Raw genomic sequence first — 18097 nt, 5'->3', positions numbered from 1 at the left:
ATAGCTCCCAGGTCGTCCACCCGCATTTTCAGACCAAGAGCTATAGACCTGCAGCTACATCTATGTATAATTATTTCTTTCATTAATTCCTGGTAAATGAAATAAGCTGTATACAATAAAGAAATTCGCACTTTTGACTCCTGCATGATCTTTCTTCTAAAGGCGAAAGTGTGAAGGTTGCGAGTGGCCCCATTGAACACCCCCCCCCCCCCCCAATTTTTCTCACAGCAAAACATTTACTAATCTAACACAATCTCCCCACCATGGATTAGGGTTTTGAAGATTGGGGTATAAGGGTTTTTCTTTTTTTAAGTCTGCACCCCCCCTTTCCCATTTCAAAAACGATGCTAAGTGCCTTTGCATACATGTTTATCTCTTCGTAATAAAGAATTTTTTTTTTTATAACTAAACCAAAGATGTAGCAATCGTGATATACCGGTTTAATTGTCAATTACTAATTATAAATGAGATCATTGACAATTGTTTTTTTAATTAGAAAAAGCGAGGGATTCCACTCGCTCCTTTCAAACCTACAAGAAACATCACAGAAAGCATTTTTTAAACAAATATTTTCCCCTTTAAACGTCAACTTTTAAAAGTTTTTGCAACAAGTGCCACTGTGCTTTTTAGGGATACAGTGAAGTTCTATAATTGAAAAGTTTTTCGGCACATTTTAATTTTTATTGGTTACACTTCAAAGGTTCATAAGGACATCCTTATATACAACTGTGTATTTCGTGAAGTGGAGATATATTAAGAAGGAAGAGGAAACACCTCTCTGTGCAAGATATACACATTGTTTCGTGAAAAATGTAAAATACACAATTACTTGTATGGTTTAATTATATCTTATTAGATAATTTTGAATTTTATTATGAGCATGCCACTTAATCTTCATGTTTCCAAACATCTTGATACATGTATATATTGTTCTGTACATATTGAGGGAATACTCTTACAACAGTCATAAGGACAAAATAATACTCAGTGGAACTTTCCTGTAACTGTTCCAATCGAACATCTACAGTATATATTTCGCATACGTAATGATGCACTTTATCATTTAAAATTAATATTAGATTCTATGGTGTTCAGATTTAGTTGTCCTTTACTTCAATCACAGCCGCGGATAACCACCCGGATGTACTTGGCCGTTTAAACTTCCCTCCGCCACAGTTCCTGGTTCCCGATTCAGTCGTTTCCCCCTCCAAAATCAAACACATTATATCCTGAAATGCATATTTTCATACATTTATCATGACTGCATTGTCGAAAATAGTTTTCGTACTCAGATAAAATGACTTTTTATTGTTTCATGTCAGCAATTTCTTTTTTGCCTAGACAGTCTACATCTTAGGAAATTGGATCTCATCTATGAATAGTTGTTGGGCTTCCATAGCTATATATAGATAATCGAGCAGTTGGGGGAGGGGTCATATCAGGTATCATAGTGAATGATTGTAAAATCTTGGTAATGGCATTTTGACCTTGAACTTTGATAGTGAAATCGATATTTACTTTGACCAGTTTATGTAGCTGAAGATGAACAACAGGCTTGTTGATTTTTTCTAGACATGAAAGTGTTATTGTCTTTTTTACTTTTTATTTTTTTCTTTCTTTTTTTTTAAAATTCAAACTTCAGAATTGTGTTTACTCATAGAAAAGAATTCTAATGATAATGAAACACCATTTGTGTGTTATAGACCTTTTATGGTAGTGTTATTATTCACTTTCAAAAAAGTAGGTCAGTGACCTACTTTTAGAATTAATGCCCATTGAATATTTTAAACATTTAAAAAAATCCCTAAAAATTTTGCACTATGATTTGAATTTTCTAAATTGTGAAAATAATACTAATTGTTAAACACTTTTAATAATGAAATACAGTTTATGAATGGCCATGACACTAATTAGATACAAAGCATTAAGTTTTCATTCACAAATTTTACAAAATATTTCAGTCCGAATTTCCTCTATCAGTTTTCAAATCTCTACCCATTTTTGATTCAATTTAACAAAAAACTGAATGATGATAATGCTTAAACATTTATAGTATTAAACATAAAATAAAAAATTTAAATGAGGTCAATGATCAAAATTTTGAGATATTGAATCTTGTATCGTTTTTAAGGATTTTCAATATTTTTAAAGTAGTGTGTGCCATGCGGTTATCTAAATGAAAAAGTGAGATAAACAAAGAGGAAATATGCAAAATTATATTGACTAACAAATAGAATTTTAACTTTTGATATTTTAGCACTGCCAAAATACAACTCCACTGTATATTGCTGTTGGCATTTTTTGTTTTATATGACAGCAACTTTTTGTTTGCATTATTGTATTAAACTGTTATAATTATCATACTCAGTATTAACAGGGGAGATTATTAGATGAAGTGTAAAGATTTTTTTAGTTAATCAGATGTCAAAATTTGGAAATTTTAGTTTAAATTACCTCTATTCTGCTTAAAGCCAATTTTTGTTTGAGCCGAATTCGGGCTTTATTGGATTTGATCACGCCCCGACCAAAATTATCACCTCATAATACTCAAAGAATGATTCCTTATTCCTTATATAAACACGTTCTTAATACTCTGTTATTCTTTTTCACATGCCCATCAGGCCATCACCATTTAAGCTGCCCCCCTAAAAAACGACCATACTACAAATGGAACTAAATAAATCAAAGTACTGTTAGAGATGGAAAGTGGTTAGCAAGCTTGTTTGGAGTCCATGCATTTGTATTAGAACTTCATGTAAAAAAAAATATCAACAGTTTACGGTATGACAAGCCAGTATCTATTTCTTTCTGTAATACAGGTTTAAGTGTTTTCTAAAAACTGGGCAAAAACTCAGTAAATGCCTGCATAGGTTTAAAAAAAAAACAACTACTGAATTAGGATCATAAATGAAGATGCGAATGTCACTTTTTGTTTAAAAAAGTTTACAATTACATTAAATGAAGATCAACTTTAGTACTCTCAATACTTGCATAATAATTTTGGTTACATGACTTAAAATGTTTGCTAACCGCTTAAATAAAATAGCAAAACAAAAAAACAGAATACAAAATAAATGAAATTAAGTGCGAGACTGTTTCGTTTCTTCAAAAGTGTAATCTTAGTTAAACTGTAGAATATTCAACTTTGAAACAGCTGGTATTTATGGGTTTTTTCTTGATGCTGTTGACTAGTTTTGAAGTTTTAAATAGTATTGCTACCAAACACCAGGTAAGAAGATATATTTAAAAAATAAACTGATAGGTAGCATTTGTATCTGACTATAACATGTTTTGTTATTTTGCTTACTTCTCTTAAGTATAAAGTCAGTATTTAACTTGACTTGGTGAGAATGTGAACACAAGTATTAGGTACCGTTTTTATATTTTTAAACATGTATTTTCTGATATCAAAAAATAAATTTTTGATATCGATAATTCAAAAAATATTTTTTTCATATCAAAAAATCATTCTTGATATCACCAAATTGGTTTAATAATTTTTTGATCTGTTCGAAATTCAATTTTTTGACATCTAAACAATTTTTCTGGTATCAGCAATTTATGATATAAAAATCACTTTGAATATCTGATGTCAAAGAGTCATTTTCTGAAATCAAAAGATCTAATTTTGGATACCAGAAATGATTTTTTAATGTCCGACATTTTATTGACAAATCAGAAAATGAATGGTATCAAGTAATCGAATTTCTGATATCAAAAAATCATTTTATTGATACTAAAAACACAATTTTTGATATCAGAAAATGCCTCAAAAAATTTAAAACGGCGACCCATACACAAGGCTAGGGATTCCGATACTCTACAATAATGAAAACTATTAAATGAAATTAAAAATTTACATGTACTTATCGATTTACGGAATACAATTAAGGTTTAAGTTCACGTTGCGAGAACGTTTTATTTAGAAAGTGTACCCGGAAATATATACATGTATGAATACTGCTGATTTTTCACCGATATGGCAGTAATGTATTGGTGGTAAAGATCATGACAAAAAATCTCGTTCACGGAAGTCTTCCACCGACAAAAGCTTACAAAATGGTATAATACTACTGAAGTAATCTTTTAACTACAGAAACAAGTGCCTCTGAGTGAAACTGAAAACTGCGCAGGACTTGGAGAAACAGGTTGTTTTAGGAATGGACACTTCAATAAGATCAAAGTTAAATGCTGTTTTAAAAATGATACAATCTTGTAAAAATCACATTTGCTTATGGGTATTCATTAGCAGTTATGAACGTGACTTGCAATTAATATTCGTCCAACGAGAATGTGTCTTGCGTGGTATCTTACTAATGATGACACGGACACAGTTGCTATTAAAGCCCGTCAGTGTTTTGGTTCTTAAAAGTACTTAAACATGTATGATTCAAAGAAGGACCCAGGATGTCCTCTCTTACATGTACGTACATGTACACTCATTCTACCGAGTATACCGTCATACCGCAGTTACTACAAAACAAACCCTTCACCTATTTCTATTTCCATACGTACATGTACAGCTATCGGTAAAGTCATTAAAGCAGAATAAAAGACCAGAATTGTTATTTACGGATCCAAAAAGGAGGGAATAACAACAAAACGGTCGTTGCGGATGCTATTTCGCATCGGTCTAAATTTTCATTGTCTACATGTAAAAAATAAATCATATTTGCAACCCAAAGGACCGGGCTTCTATAAGTGAACCGTTTAGTACTAGTGATAATAAAACCCCTCAAGGCTAATGTAGAATATCCATTTTTATTGATTTTAAAAAAGAGCTAATATATATACTTTATTTCACCCGTAAGAGGTATAGTGGTGATATCTCTCTCTCTCTCTCTCTCTCTCTCTCTCTCTCTCTCTCTCTCTCTCTCTCTCTCAGAGCTAATATATATATACTTTATTTCACCCGTAAGAGGTAGTGGTGATCTCTCTCTCTCTCTCTCTCTCTCTCTCTCTCTCTCTCTCTCTCTCTCTCTCTCTCTCTCTCTCTCTCTAAGCCTGCTTTTGTTTGCTTGAAGAATAAAACTTAATTGACTTTATTTACAAGTAATTCTTTTGATCCCTTCTAAAAAGGAAAAAGAACCGCCTTAAAAAATCAGCAACGCTGTTTTTATGTTATGATCAAAAGCTTTGCTTCATAATTTATCCATTTAAAAAACTACGTTTAAAAAAACCCAACAAGTACTTTTTTTTAAACACGCACAAACAATAATTTAGAAAAATCCAGGAAAGAAGGGCCTACACTTAGACTATAACGTTCAGCATATAAACACACAATTTCATAATACATTTATATGGTCATATATGGAGTGTACTTAAATCACGATTGGTACTAGCATACATGTTGTTTGCACCCGGATGTCACCGCTTGGCCTTACTCATCTCCAGATGATAAAGATGCAGATTACGGGGGTATTGATAATCATTTTTCTCCAAAAAGTGCTCATTTAGATATGATTGCAGTCTTATGACTATTGTGAAAAAAATGATGTACATGTATCTATTTGGTTCGGGGTTTTTTTTCTACAAAAAACTCCCCAAAACCATAGATACTTTCAGTGAAATGGGAAGTTCAATGGAGGAAACAAAATCCCATACAAAAACCTAAAACAAACCGATACAAACACTCTAAACTAAACAATGTCTTTTAAAAGACACATACCCCACGATGCCACACACACACACACACACACACACACACACACACACACACACACACACACACACACACACACACACACACACACACACACATATATATATATATATATATATATATATATATATATATATATATATATATATATATATATATATATATATATATATATATATATATATATATATATATATATATATAGGCATTATAGTGAAAAAATCAGAAAGATTGCAATCCAATGTAACTGCTCGAATACCTTCTTTGTAATGGTATAGTTATTCTGTACTGAGTCCCTACTATTCTTCACCTGTCCCACATTTTTCAATGACCTTTGTACACCAAAGTCTAATACTATTCATAAATTTGCCAAATAAATAACTGTTTAGTTTGTCTTTAAAAAAAATAAGTTGACTCGCTTGTTCATCATAATTACTTTACCAAATCCATTATTTCCCAAAATGGATTAGAAAAGACGATCTCCTGATGACGCATGCAGTTGGGGGTGCCGACGCTTTGGTTGCACCCGAGACCTGATTTGGGCAATGAACCCCCTTAATGTTGCGTGTATGACGCATACCCCATCATGTATATATAGAGAGGGATGTTGGAGTGGATAGTCAAACAAGTGAAACGTCGACTCACAATGAAGTCTTTTGCAATGTTGATAGCTTTGTGTCTTCTAATGAAGGTAGATATATTTTATAACATTAATTTTTCCATATGATTTTTTTAAAATTACAAATTTGATGATTATCTCATGGTTACATTTATATATATATATACATTTATTTTTTACATTTTTTGTAGGCCGAAGCTATGGAAAAAACAATCGATGAAATAATGGAGGAAGCCAATAACGACAGTAAGAGCCGTTTTTACGTCCTCAATATCAACTTCTTTAAATAGTGCATTCTGGGCTTTATTTCATGTGCAAATCGTATCAAAGCCTTATTTGACAGAACTTATGGTATAACCGTTAAACTACTAGAAAATGCTTTTGCGCGCTGGTCATATATTTAAAGCAATACTAGTATGAGCTGTATTTTTTAGAATTTTTTTTTCTGTAAAAACCTGCTAGTCTGCATAAAACTTAAACTTTTATGATAAATAAGGTTGGAAAAAACCCATTAATTTTTGTCAGAGGAAAGATATCTCTTCTAAGGAACATATAGCAAATCAATTTTTGTACAGGACGACAATAATTCAATTTTGCTCCATTTAAGGTTCCTTAACGGCCCTTTTCACAAAAATTTGACGAAAAGAAATTTGTAAACCATGATATTTTTGTCATTTTATAAAATAACATTTTCGTAAAAAAAAAATTCTGCAGGAAAATTGCAGCTCATATTGCTTTAACGTATGTTTAACCTGACGCATTCCCGTGTATGCCGTAATTATGAATTTAGATTATGAATAATTAAAGCATTGAAAGAGTTTTCACCTTTTAAAATGGGAAGATTGAATCGCTAAATAAACAAAACGTTTGTATATACGGAAAAGGTTATTTTCTCTCTTTTTTGATTTGTACTTCAAGGACATAATCTCATGAATGTGTTAAAGCAATATGAGATGTATTTTTTAGAATTTTATTTTGCAGCCAAAACCTGCTAGTACGATAAGTCTGCCTGTAATTTAAACGTTTATGATAAATAAGATTTGAAAAAATCATTAATTTTTGTCAGGAGAAAGATTTCAGTTATAAGGAATATATAGCAGATCAATTTTTGTACAGGACGACACTAATTCAATTTTGCTCCAATTATGCTTCTTATTGGCTCTTCCCCCAAAAACAGAGCTAACAGAAATTGTAAAACCATGATATTTTTTGTCATTTTAGTAGAAAATAACATTTTCTTTAAAAAAAATTCAACATGAAAATTGCAGCCCATATTGCTTTAAATGTTTGCTTCCGCAAACTTAATTTCCTTATTTTCAAGGCGTGGTTTAAATCAAAACAATATGCTACAAATGATATTTTTTTCTTTTTATCAGCCAAAATTTTATAAAATTTGATAGTTTTAAAGCAGTCTTGACTAAAGATGCGTGCTTTTATATCAAAAAAGTCCGTAATACCACAACCTAACAAGCATTTCCCTTTCATATGAAGGATGACTAATGACAAGCTTACATCTCTCTGGTCTGTCTCCGGCCGGAAGGATACATGCAAGAGCTAATATCACTCTTTCGAGTACCCTACGCTATAATATCCTTCAGGCCGAGAGAGAGAGAGAGAGAGAGAGAGAGAGAGAGAGAGAGAGAGTATACTCGAAATATTTATACATCACTAATCAGTAAAATTGATAAGCTCTGTGTGAGTTGGTCATTAAACGCGTCATTTTATTTTTTTGATTACGACTGATCTCTCCTATAACAGGTATGAGTTATGACCTAGTGATGAGTGGATCATCCTCTAATCCCACGGTCAGAATTGAGAGGGATATCCTCGTGAGTTTGGACGAGTACATGGATAGACAGAAAGACATGTAAGTCAAATTATATTTGTTACTATAACATCGTGTTTCTTTTTATTATCTATTATACTATTTGGTTCAAAACATAATGTTTCGTAGGATGGAGGAAGAAAAGACGGGCAAAAGAATGAAAAGGAAAGCCACACCGTCAAGAAGATGGCCAAATGCAATCGTTCCATATGAACTCGCACCTAACACATTCAGTAAGTTTAAAATTGTCCCCACCATGGTAAAGAGGGATGCTAAAAACAAATGCATTGTGTTTTAGTATTGTATAAATACTTTAAATTATTCATACACTGTACTAGTATTTCAATTTGATATAAAAGTATCATTATTCATAATGTGTTAATCATTCTTATATACTTGTAGTTCATATACATAAGTTACTTTAATACGAGTTGTTCGTTGTAACTTGTTTTTTTCTATTTCTCATTAGGCAGTGCACAACTCACACAAATTAACCAGGCCATAACGGATTGGAATAGAGAAACCTGTTTGAACTTTCGGCCAAGAAATGGTGAAGCGGCCGCCGTCAGATTTCAAAACGGCCAAGGGTATGCAGTTTCGAATCACAAATCAAATTTGATCAATAATCTATACTTCCATAGTTTGCAAAAATCATATTGACAAAGAGGTAATCTCTTTCTTAACGTACAAAATGAAATGACTACAGTTGAACTCTTTGAAGTTGAAAAGTTTAAAAAAAAAAAAACCTCGACACAAACAAACAACGTTAAAATATTGAAAGAAAAAATAATTTTAAAAGAACGTTTTGTTCTTTTAAAATTATATTTTTACCATACAACAGCCAAATGAAAAACGTAAATTTTAAAGAATACACTTAAAAATACATGTATGTCAAACTAATAATATGAGAAATCATTCTCATTTAGATGTTCGTCATTTGTCGGAAGGATTGGAAATGTTCAGCCTATTAGTTTGGCCAATGGATGTCGAATCGTAAGTTTATAAATTTGTTGATTTTCTTTCTTTCCAGGTATCACATATCTTCTTTCTGTCATCCTCCAAATGTCATTTCTAACATATCAAATCGATTATGTAGAAACTCGATTTTCAAATTGGTTAAGCTTAACATTTTGAATGAATTGCAAAAATATGCGTCATTTATGATTTCATGCACTGCCAGTAAGTGTAATATATGAATATATGATTATATCTTATGCCATCTCCTCTACAAAATTACAAAGCATCTTTCAAATCTATTGAGACCGATATTGACTCTATTCCTTTGCGTTGTAGAAAAGAATCATTGTTCACGAAATGGGGCATGCCATTGGGTTCAACCATGAGCAATCGAGAAATGACAGAGACAGATTTGTGAGAATTCGAACCGAAAATATTCCACAGCCTGTTCTTTTTAACTTCCAAAAGCTGCCAACTAATCAAGTGACCAATCTGGGCGTTCCTTATGACTATCGCAGTGTGATGCACTATGGAGCACGGGTAAGATTATACAATGGTAATACTTTACGATTCAATAAAAATGTTGTGTTTCATAACATCAGAAGTCTATGAATTAATTAAGGTAAATATCGAAGAAAAGTTTGATCTTTTTTTACGCAAATGACCTCGATATTTTAGGATTTTTCAACAAATGGCCAAATTACAGTCCAAACTCTCGATACAAATTTCCAAAACATCATAGGCAGAGCTCCAGGATTGAGTTTTAGAGACATCCGACTTGCAAACGCCATGTACAACTGCGCTGGTAAGCCTTTATTACATTTGTCTTGCGAAATTACTTTTAAAGCAATGATGTTAGAATAGTGTTTTCTTTATCGTGAAAGAATCGTTGTATTTTAGGAAGCTGTCCAGCGATGAACTGTCCAGGAGAAGGTTTTGTTGGCAAAGACTGCCAATGTAAATGCCCAACCAACGATCCAAATAACCCAATTCAAAACTGCGTCGGAACTGCAGCGTCTACCACTACTACTGCAGCCCCACCCACATCCGCTCCAACCAATGGTATGGCAGTTTACATTGGAAAACTGACCATTGGAAAATTGACCATTAACCATTGAAGCACGGTGTTGGTTGTCTACTTGTGTAATGTTTTTCCTTTTTTTTTTTTAGATTGCTCTGACATGAACATGTACTGCAGCTATTGGGCTGGACAAGGCTATTGCGAAACAAGCAGATATATGATGATGTATTGCAAAGAATCGTGCAGGATTTGTAACGGTAATTCAGATTTTCATTGATTTCTAGCTTTTCCATAAAAAAGCGTTTTTTAAATTCACTTCGCTGAAGTGTTTTGCTGAATTATAGAAGCAAATTATACTGTCTCTGAAAACGGAAAATGGAATTCAGAATTATTTCTGTACATTTGTGTGTGAATTCCTGAATGTAGTTTTGATAATAACTAGCAATTCCCGATATACCAATAACTGATACTGATAATATCATTTGTTAAGGTATCTAAGTTTTAAGACTCATATAAACTATGAAATGGTCTTGGAAAATGGTTTAAAAGGGACGATTTTTTAAAACCATCTTAGACCATTACAATGGTCAACCAACATATAATATAGTAAATTTGAACATGTGAATATTAATTCGAAAACTTCTTAAAACTGTGTCTATACTCAGGCACGTAGCAAGCGTCGTTTTTGAGAGGCGGGAGGGGGGGGGCAACCTCAACCTCATCCCAAAAAACTTAACAAGCAAAAAGCAAAAAAAGGAAAAGGAAAATTCTACAAATCATGAATATCCTATTTCGATGGGGTGCTCCCCCAAAAAGGAAGTGTAGGGGAGACTCCATGATATTTTAATTTTTTATGTATAATTTTCAGAAAAAATGTCTGCTGACACCCCCACGACCCCCTCTCCTAATGCTATGTGCCTTATACTACAATATTATAGGTTAAAAAAAACCGGAGTAACGTTGACAATATCGACCAATATCAATGACCACCAATCATATGTACAGTAATCAAGACCACGAATTTGAGTTCTACGATTACACATTTAATAAACTTTTAAAATAATTTTGATGTTTTTTTCTTTCCTTGAAGACCCAAAACGATGCGAAGATATGGGACAATCATGCGGACTACTCCAGCAAAGGGGCTTCTGCAGTGTTAATTTCTTTAGAAATTACATGCAGGCAAACTGTGCAGCTACATGCGGCTTTTGCAGAGGTAAGAACAAGGTGTCCGAGTCTCAACTTCTTGGTCTTTATAGTACTTTTTAATGTTAGTATACTGTAATGTTAGTCTTATTAAAGCCAAAAATTAGGACTTATATTTTGTATTCATAAAAAATACATGTAATACCTGGTCTTTTTAACCCTTGCACACTTTTAAAACGTTAACCTTTTCAGTGCGAATGTTCCATTTTTTTTTAAAGTAGAGACGACTATAGCTTTACGTTTTTGTATACTTACATATCAAATATACTTTTTATAAATAGAAAATGTGGGTTATTATTATGTGTTATATGTATGGTTTTTTCGTCTTTGTAGCGGGGGAGTTACTTGCAGCTGACGGAAGCCCGTTAAGTAAGTGAAGCATTGTCATTAATCAAAAGTTGTTATGATTGTATAAATCAAGGTTCATGTAGCACCCAGCTACAGATAAAACCAAAAATATACTGGTTCTTTGTCACGTGTATTTGTGTTTTCTTTTCCAAAATAGTGAACAATTCCGTTTGATAAGAATGTGATGCTGTAATCCTGGCATTATAGTAGATCCTATAATAAATAAAATCTCTCTTCTTTGTCCATTACAGACAAAGCTTCCATCCTGGAATCTGCCAGTGCGCTCTTAATGCTTGCCGTGGTCGCTGTTTGGAGGATTTTGTGATCCTGAAAGTGTTGCAATACGTGCAATATAAACCATAGAAAAGACACGTAAACCGATGTAGTTTTATGTTCTTGTCATCAAAGCATATCATCAACAGACTTATGATTTTATTTTTATGCATGAGGGTCAATCTCATTTACCATTTTATTTATCTGCTAGTCTTGTTTACTGTTAAATGGGCTTACAGTGGCTTTCTCGCGATACAATTCTTGGTTACTTTGTTCATTTTGGCCCGAAAACTTACGGAGATTCAATGATTTTTCACCGTTAGATGTTTGTCGGTAGGTAAGAACTTTAAAACATGATTATTCCATGTAATGACATTGCTTGTGACAGTAACTGACAAATGAAGGCCAGTTCTAGTTTTTTTTCCAAATGTGATTGTATATGTATGTCTTATGTCAGGCCAAATAAAGTTCTGCCGAGTTTCTAGTCGTTGTCTGTTGATTTTTATGTACCTTGTTTAATCTAAAAATGATTTGTTTCAAAGCTGAAAAATTCAACAACAGTGGCGTCGGAAGGAAATTGAAAGTGGGGGGGGGGGGTTAGACTAATCCTTTAGCGTAGGCATAAAGATACTATTTATGCATATTGCATGGATATTTCAAGGTCATTATTAATGATACATTGATAAAGTTATATGGAGGTAGTTATGTGTAATTATGAAGCATGTATGCAACTTCGCTGGATTATGTTAGGTTTATAATTGATACATTACGGAAAGTAACTCCATTTGCAACATGTATGATATTATGTACATGTAGTTGCATGCACCAGGGGCGGATACAGGATTTGTAGTTAGGGGGGGGGGGCGTGGATAAAATTATTGAGGCAGGGGGTCTGGGGGCCGCCTTGAGGCCCCCTGTGGGGGCCTGGTGGGGGCCCAGGGGGCGAAGCCCCCTGAAGGTCCTGGGTTTTCGTGTATTTTAAAGGTAAAACCAGGCTCAAAATAGTTGTATTTTTTTTTTATTTATGTACACTTTTAAAAGATGAAATAAGCAATAAAAATAAACAAACAAGATAACGTTTTCATTTCTTTTAATCACCAGACTTCTGCCATCTACTATTTCCCCTTGGTGCTTACTTCCTTTACAAAAAAGCCTATAACATATATATATAAAATTTGACACATATTGTTACTTATACCTAATACATGTATTGGATTAAAAAAAAATATTTTAGGCATTTATGAACTCCCAGAAATAACCAGGTTATCAAAGTTACAACATTCTAATGACGTTACGGTATCCGACCCCCTATTAGCTGTTAGAAATATCTTATGCATCAAATCTTCAGTATTCTTATATTAAAATAGTCTATTTACCTAGAAAAAATATTCAAAAAATATACAGTAATTAATTAATGATTGCACATAGACCATCTGGTTTTAAATGCAATTATATATTTACCGTCGACCAGCTTTTAAATATTCAGAAATTTTTGCTTGCATCGCAATAGGGAAATGACAGCGCAGTCTGCACTTGAAACAAAACTGCTGGGATTTCCAGTCGATTCTTGGTAGAAGCCCCAAGTTCAGGGCCCTGGGGAATTTGATGCAGCCACCATAATGAAATGACCAACACTGCTTGTTTAAATTTTAAACACAGTTTATAATTGGTTTGTTATCAGAACCTGTCAATATGCATTAGGATCAGATGTTTATAGAGCAGCAGAATTACATTCAGCATAGCACAGCTGGTGTATCAATGAGGTGTAACATTGAGTCAGGCATAATTATAAATAAAGTGAAACACAAAATGCTAACTTTTCTAAGTAAAATTTATCAAATCATCTACAGTCATGCATACTTTGAAAATTTTAGGGGGGGGGGGGCGTGCGCCCTCCACGCCCCCCTTAAATCCGCCAGTGTGCACGTAGCATCGTTTTTGAAAGTGGGGGGCCAGACTCATCCAAAAAATCTTGACAAGCAAAAAAAAAAAACAGAAAAAAAAGAAAAGAATTTTCAACCTTTCCAAAATCTTCAAAATCCTATTCCGGGGGGGGGGGGGGGGGTATAGTATATAACTTCAATTTCACTCCTCATTTCCTTATTTTCATATCAATTTTTTTACATACTCCCAAAAAAGTTGGGGGGGGGGGCAACTCCATGATAATTCAATTTTTTAAATGTAAATTTTCAAAATTTGTTGCTGCGAGAAAAAGGGGGGGGGGGGGCAGGCCCCTCCCCCTGGCCCCCCTGATGCTACGTGCCTGGTTGTCTTGGGTTATGCCTCTTTGTTTACATTTGTCGGTCGTCAAACTTTGCTTGGGCATTTCAGATTTATATATCTAGATGCATATCTTATTGTGATTAATTGAATTAGGTTATACTGATATATCTGATAGTCATACATTTCATCATTGTTAACATATATTTGCTAAGATGAATCAATGTGTGTTTTTGAATTAGTTTATTTGCATTATTTTTTCTCTATTTTTTTTGTAGTAAATCGTCTTACGTCAATCATCTTATGCCTTACATCTATCATCTAGAGTCTATCAACATATTGTCGTATACCATATATTCATTGGTCAACAATCATATTTTGCCACCCTCCAAAATAAAGACGCATTTACAAGAGTACTACCGTTTCCTTTCTTCTCTGGGCATTACAAAATATTCGTATACGTCTATCAACAACCAAAAAAAAAAAAACTCACAAAAACCCCCCAAACATAATTCCCACCAAATCATGAAAATCCTAATCCGTGGGAGGGGGGGGGGGGTATGTCTCCAACTTCTCAATATTTCCAACAATTATCTTTCCTGCGAAAAAAAATTGGGGGGGGGGGGGGCTGAACCCTCTATGATGCCATGTGCCTAATGGTTAGGTCTAACTTTGCAAAATAAGTGGGGACCGGTTCCGACGCCTATGATCCAAACATACAGATGTAAAAATTAACGGAGGCTCGATGTTTATCAAATCACCAATCAGATCTACTGTAAAAATTCAGAAAAGATTGTTTGCCTTTTACTATTACATATATTAAGATAAGAAAAAATCCTAAAATTTAGGCTTCCAAGACTACAATTACTTTTCCGTATCTTTATACATTCAAAGCTCTCCTTCTAAAGGAGATTAATATTGTCTAAAAATGGGCACAACTATCCAGCCCTCTTAAGGAAATGGAATTATTTTTCGTGAAAAGAAATCTTAGCAGAGTTGGACTTTAAAGCAATTTCAGCTGCAATATTCATGTTGAAATTTTTTTCAACGAAAATGTTATTTTTTACTAAAATGACAAAAATATCATGGTTTTTTAATTTCTGTTAGCCATATTTTTGTGGAAAGGCCGTTAAGAAGCCTTAATTGGAGCAAAATTGAATTTTTGACGTCCTGTACAAAAATTGATCTGCTTTATTGTCTTTAGAAAAGAAATCTTTCCTCTGACAAAATTAATGATTTTTTTCAAATCTTGTCTATCATAAAAGTTTAAGTTATATGTAAACTTATCATATTAGCAGGTTTTTGCAGCTAATTAAATAAAAAAGATACAGCTCATATTGCTTTAAAATAAACAATAAGACCAAGTATGATTTTATAATACTTTTCTTTCCCAAAATACTAGTAGTTACATGTACCAAGCAACGTAGCGCAATTGGTTAGAGCGTTAACTACGAATCCGTAAGTCATGATTTCGAATTCCGCTGGGGCTTTCATAATTTTTACCTTTTTAAAATTTTTAAACTTAATTTATAGTCAAATACAGTGAAATTTGAAAACTCTAAAACGGTGAAAGTATTTTGATCACTGCATTCTTATATCAACATTTATACCAACAGGTGTCCCATACCACCTTAATGCTGAAACATGTTTTTTTTAAAATCAAAAGTGCATCAATATAGATGTACGTTAAAACCCTCTGGAAAAGAATTTATGAATAATTAAGGAAATTTCTTATACTTAAAGAAATCGCATACTACCTTAAAAAGATATAGTCTCTTCCTAATAAAGCGTTATACTGTATATTTTTTGACTGCTCGCACAGTTCGGTCTTGATGCAGTTATTCCTTAAGGACTCTTGCACTTGTTGTGAACATATAATTATGTAACCGTATTCAGAATGATAGAACAATACCGCATTATAACTAAGTCAATCATTACTTAAGCAAATCCTGTAAAATATGAGAACAATTTCTGAATTGAACAAGAATAATAGATTTCAACAAGCTATTGACGAGAAAAGAGAAAATCTGAGGGACATAAACAGGTCGAGATTGTTCTCGCAAGGATCACTCGGAGGGATTCATCGCAGTTTTACAAAGGAAAATATTATACAGTTGTTGACTGGGGTCGAGGGCAACAGTTGATCTGTCGGACCGGCTCGTAAACTGTTGCTGGACTTTTTTCGTATAGAGTTATATAGTAACTGTTTTACAGGGGTATAACAATAAGTTTTATAATTTTGTGCATAGAGCTCTTATTCTAAAGGAGCAGGCACGTAGCATCGGGGGGGGGGGGGGGGGGGCAGGGGCAGGGGGGGGGGGGGAGCTACCCCCCCCCCCCCACTTTTTGGGGAGCATGTAAAAAAAAAAATGGAATGAAAATGAGGAAATGAAGAGTGAAATTGAAGTTATAGATATATTACCCCCCCCCCCCCCTTCCCCAAATTAGGATTTTGACGATTTTGAGTAGTTGGTATTTCTCCCTTTTTTTGCCTGTCAAGATATTTTGGATGAGTCTGCCCCCCTCCCCCTACTTCCAAAAACGATGCTACGTGCCTGAGGAGATCAATACTGTCATATCGATACAATATGTTAAACCGTTTACTCAATCTTGATTAAAGAGGTTCGTTCCTGTGTTTTTGGGTAGCCATTCAATCTAATTAAAATTAGACCTTTCATCTCGCTCTCTGTTATGTATGGTTACCGCTCCTTACTGAAAGGATCTAACGCAACCCCGCTCCTTTTACGAGCGGTAACCATACAAAACAGAGAGCGAGATGAAAGGTCTAATTTTAATTAAATTGGGTAGCCATTTTGGGTCACCTCTATTCTAGAAAATATGCATCATATATTGATTCTATTCATAAATTCAAATTTTATAATGCCAATTAAACTATCTTAAATAAAATAGTAAAGGAAAAATTACATATTTACAGAGTTTAGTATGGGACTATATTTTGTGGCGGAGTGTTTTTAAGAAGAAAATGAACAGTTTTCATAACTCAGTTGTTTTGGAGTACCGTCACTTAAGCTTCCTTATTTTCAGTTGAAACAAAATTTACAGACAGTTTGTGCATTAGGATATCTTCATTTTGTTACGAAAAACATAATTTTACAATTTTTCAATATTTCTATCGACATATATTGGCAAATTTAACTTATAATTCATAAAAGTGAAGGAAAAATGAATTCCAATCCTAAAATCCGATTATTTCATGCCATATCTCAAATTTTACATAATAGACCCATACTTTTTGTTTTATTTTCTGAAATTTTAAGCTTTTTCTGGAAAGTTTATCATAATTTGAGAAAAAGTTTGAGACTTTTAAATAATTTCATTACATCAATTAACATGTCCAGCATCCAGTCATCTTTAGTAATAAATTATTGTCTTATCAGAACCTGGCACATGTAAATTCTCCCATTCTTATTTTCTCTGATTTTGCTGCTGGATGTAAATTTTTCCATGAACTTAGTTTTACCCACCCACCTACACCCTTTACATATGCACGCACATTATATCATAGTCAAATTTTGTTTTAACTTTCATTGAGTATTTGATTTATTGTGAGTTAGCGGTTTTTAAACCCACCTTTGCAAAGAAATTTGTCATTTATTCTAACTTTCATTGAGTGTTTGAATTATTGTGAGTTGGCGGTTTATAACCCCGCCTTTGCAAATTAATTTGTCGTTTATTCAAAGATTTTTTCTTCTTTAATTTATTGTTTTCAATTTAAACAATACAAATTGGGTTCATTGAATAAACGACCTTTAACGCAATCTGTTGTTCTATTTCATTGCAGATGAACTTGGACTCATTGGAAGATTTTTGATTCAGTTACTTGTATTGGGTAAATTACTTGCAGCAACAAAGCTCAAAGTTGGGCAAAATTAATAAAGTGTTCCTCTTGGAAATGCTTATGTATTACATTTATGGAAAAATTTGGTTGAAAAAAATATCGTTTTA

General features: G+C 33.3%; 1 protein-coding gene across 1 annotated transcript; it reads left to right on the top strand.

Annotated features, from left to right (window-relative positions):
- The first annotated feature begins 6251 nt into the window (after positions 1–6251).
- LOC128190413 (zinc metalloproteinase nas-14-like) lies at positions 6252–12395 on the top strand. The gene is made up of 13 exons (XM_052862454.1): positions 6252–6353; positions 6473–6527; positions 8040–8148; positions 8236–8339; positions 8576–8693; positions 9033–9099; positions 9400–9603; positions 9742–9868; positions 9964–10125; positions 10234–10341; positions 11175–11300; positions 11624–11659; positions 11890–12395. Exons 1-13 carry the CDS (start codon positions 6267–6269, stop codon positions 11961–11963), a joined length of 1377 nt encoding a protein of 458 aa, XP_052718414.1. The 5' UTR covers positions 6252–6266; the 3' UTR covers positions 11964–12395.
- The last annotated feature ends 5702 nt before the right edge of the window (positions 12396–18097 follow it).

Source organism: Crassostrea angulata, chromosome 6 (assembly GCF_025612915.1).
Source record: "Crassostrea angulata isolate pt1a10 chromosome 6, ASM2561291v2, whole genome shotgun sequence".
NCBI classification, from domain to species: Eukaryota; Metazoa; Mollusca; class Bivalvia; order Ostreida; family Ostreidae; genus Magallana; species Magallana angulata.
Note: the sequence above shows the minus strand (reverse complement) of the source record. Positions and strands in the feature narration are given on the sequence as shown.

Bases quoted from the DNA above. Each gene is read 5' to 3' on its own strand.
- LOC128190413 (XM_052862454.1), top strand. From the start codon at position 6,267: ATGTTGGAGTGGATAGTCAAACAAGTGAAACGTCGACTCACAATGAAG. The intron at 9,604-9,741 runs GTAAGATTATAC...TCGATATTTTAG, and splicing joins TGATGCACTATGGAGCACGG to GATTTTTCAACAAATGGCCA. The intron at 9,869-9,963 runs GTAAGCCTTTAT...GTTGTATTTTAG, and splicing joins CGCCATGTACAACTGCGCTG to GAAGCTGTCCAGCGATGAAC.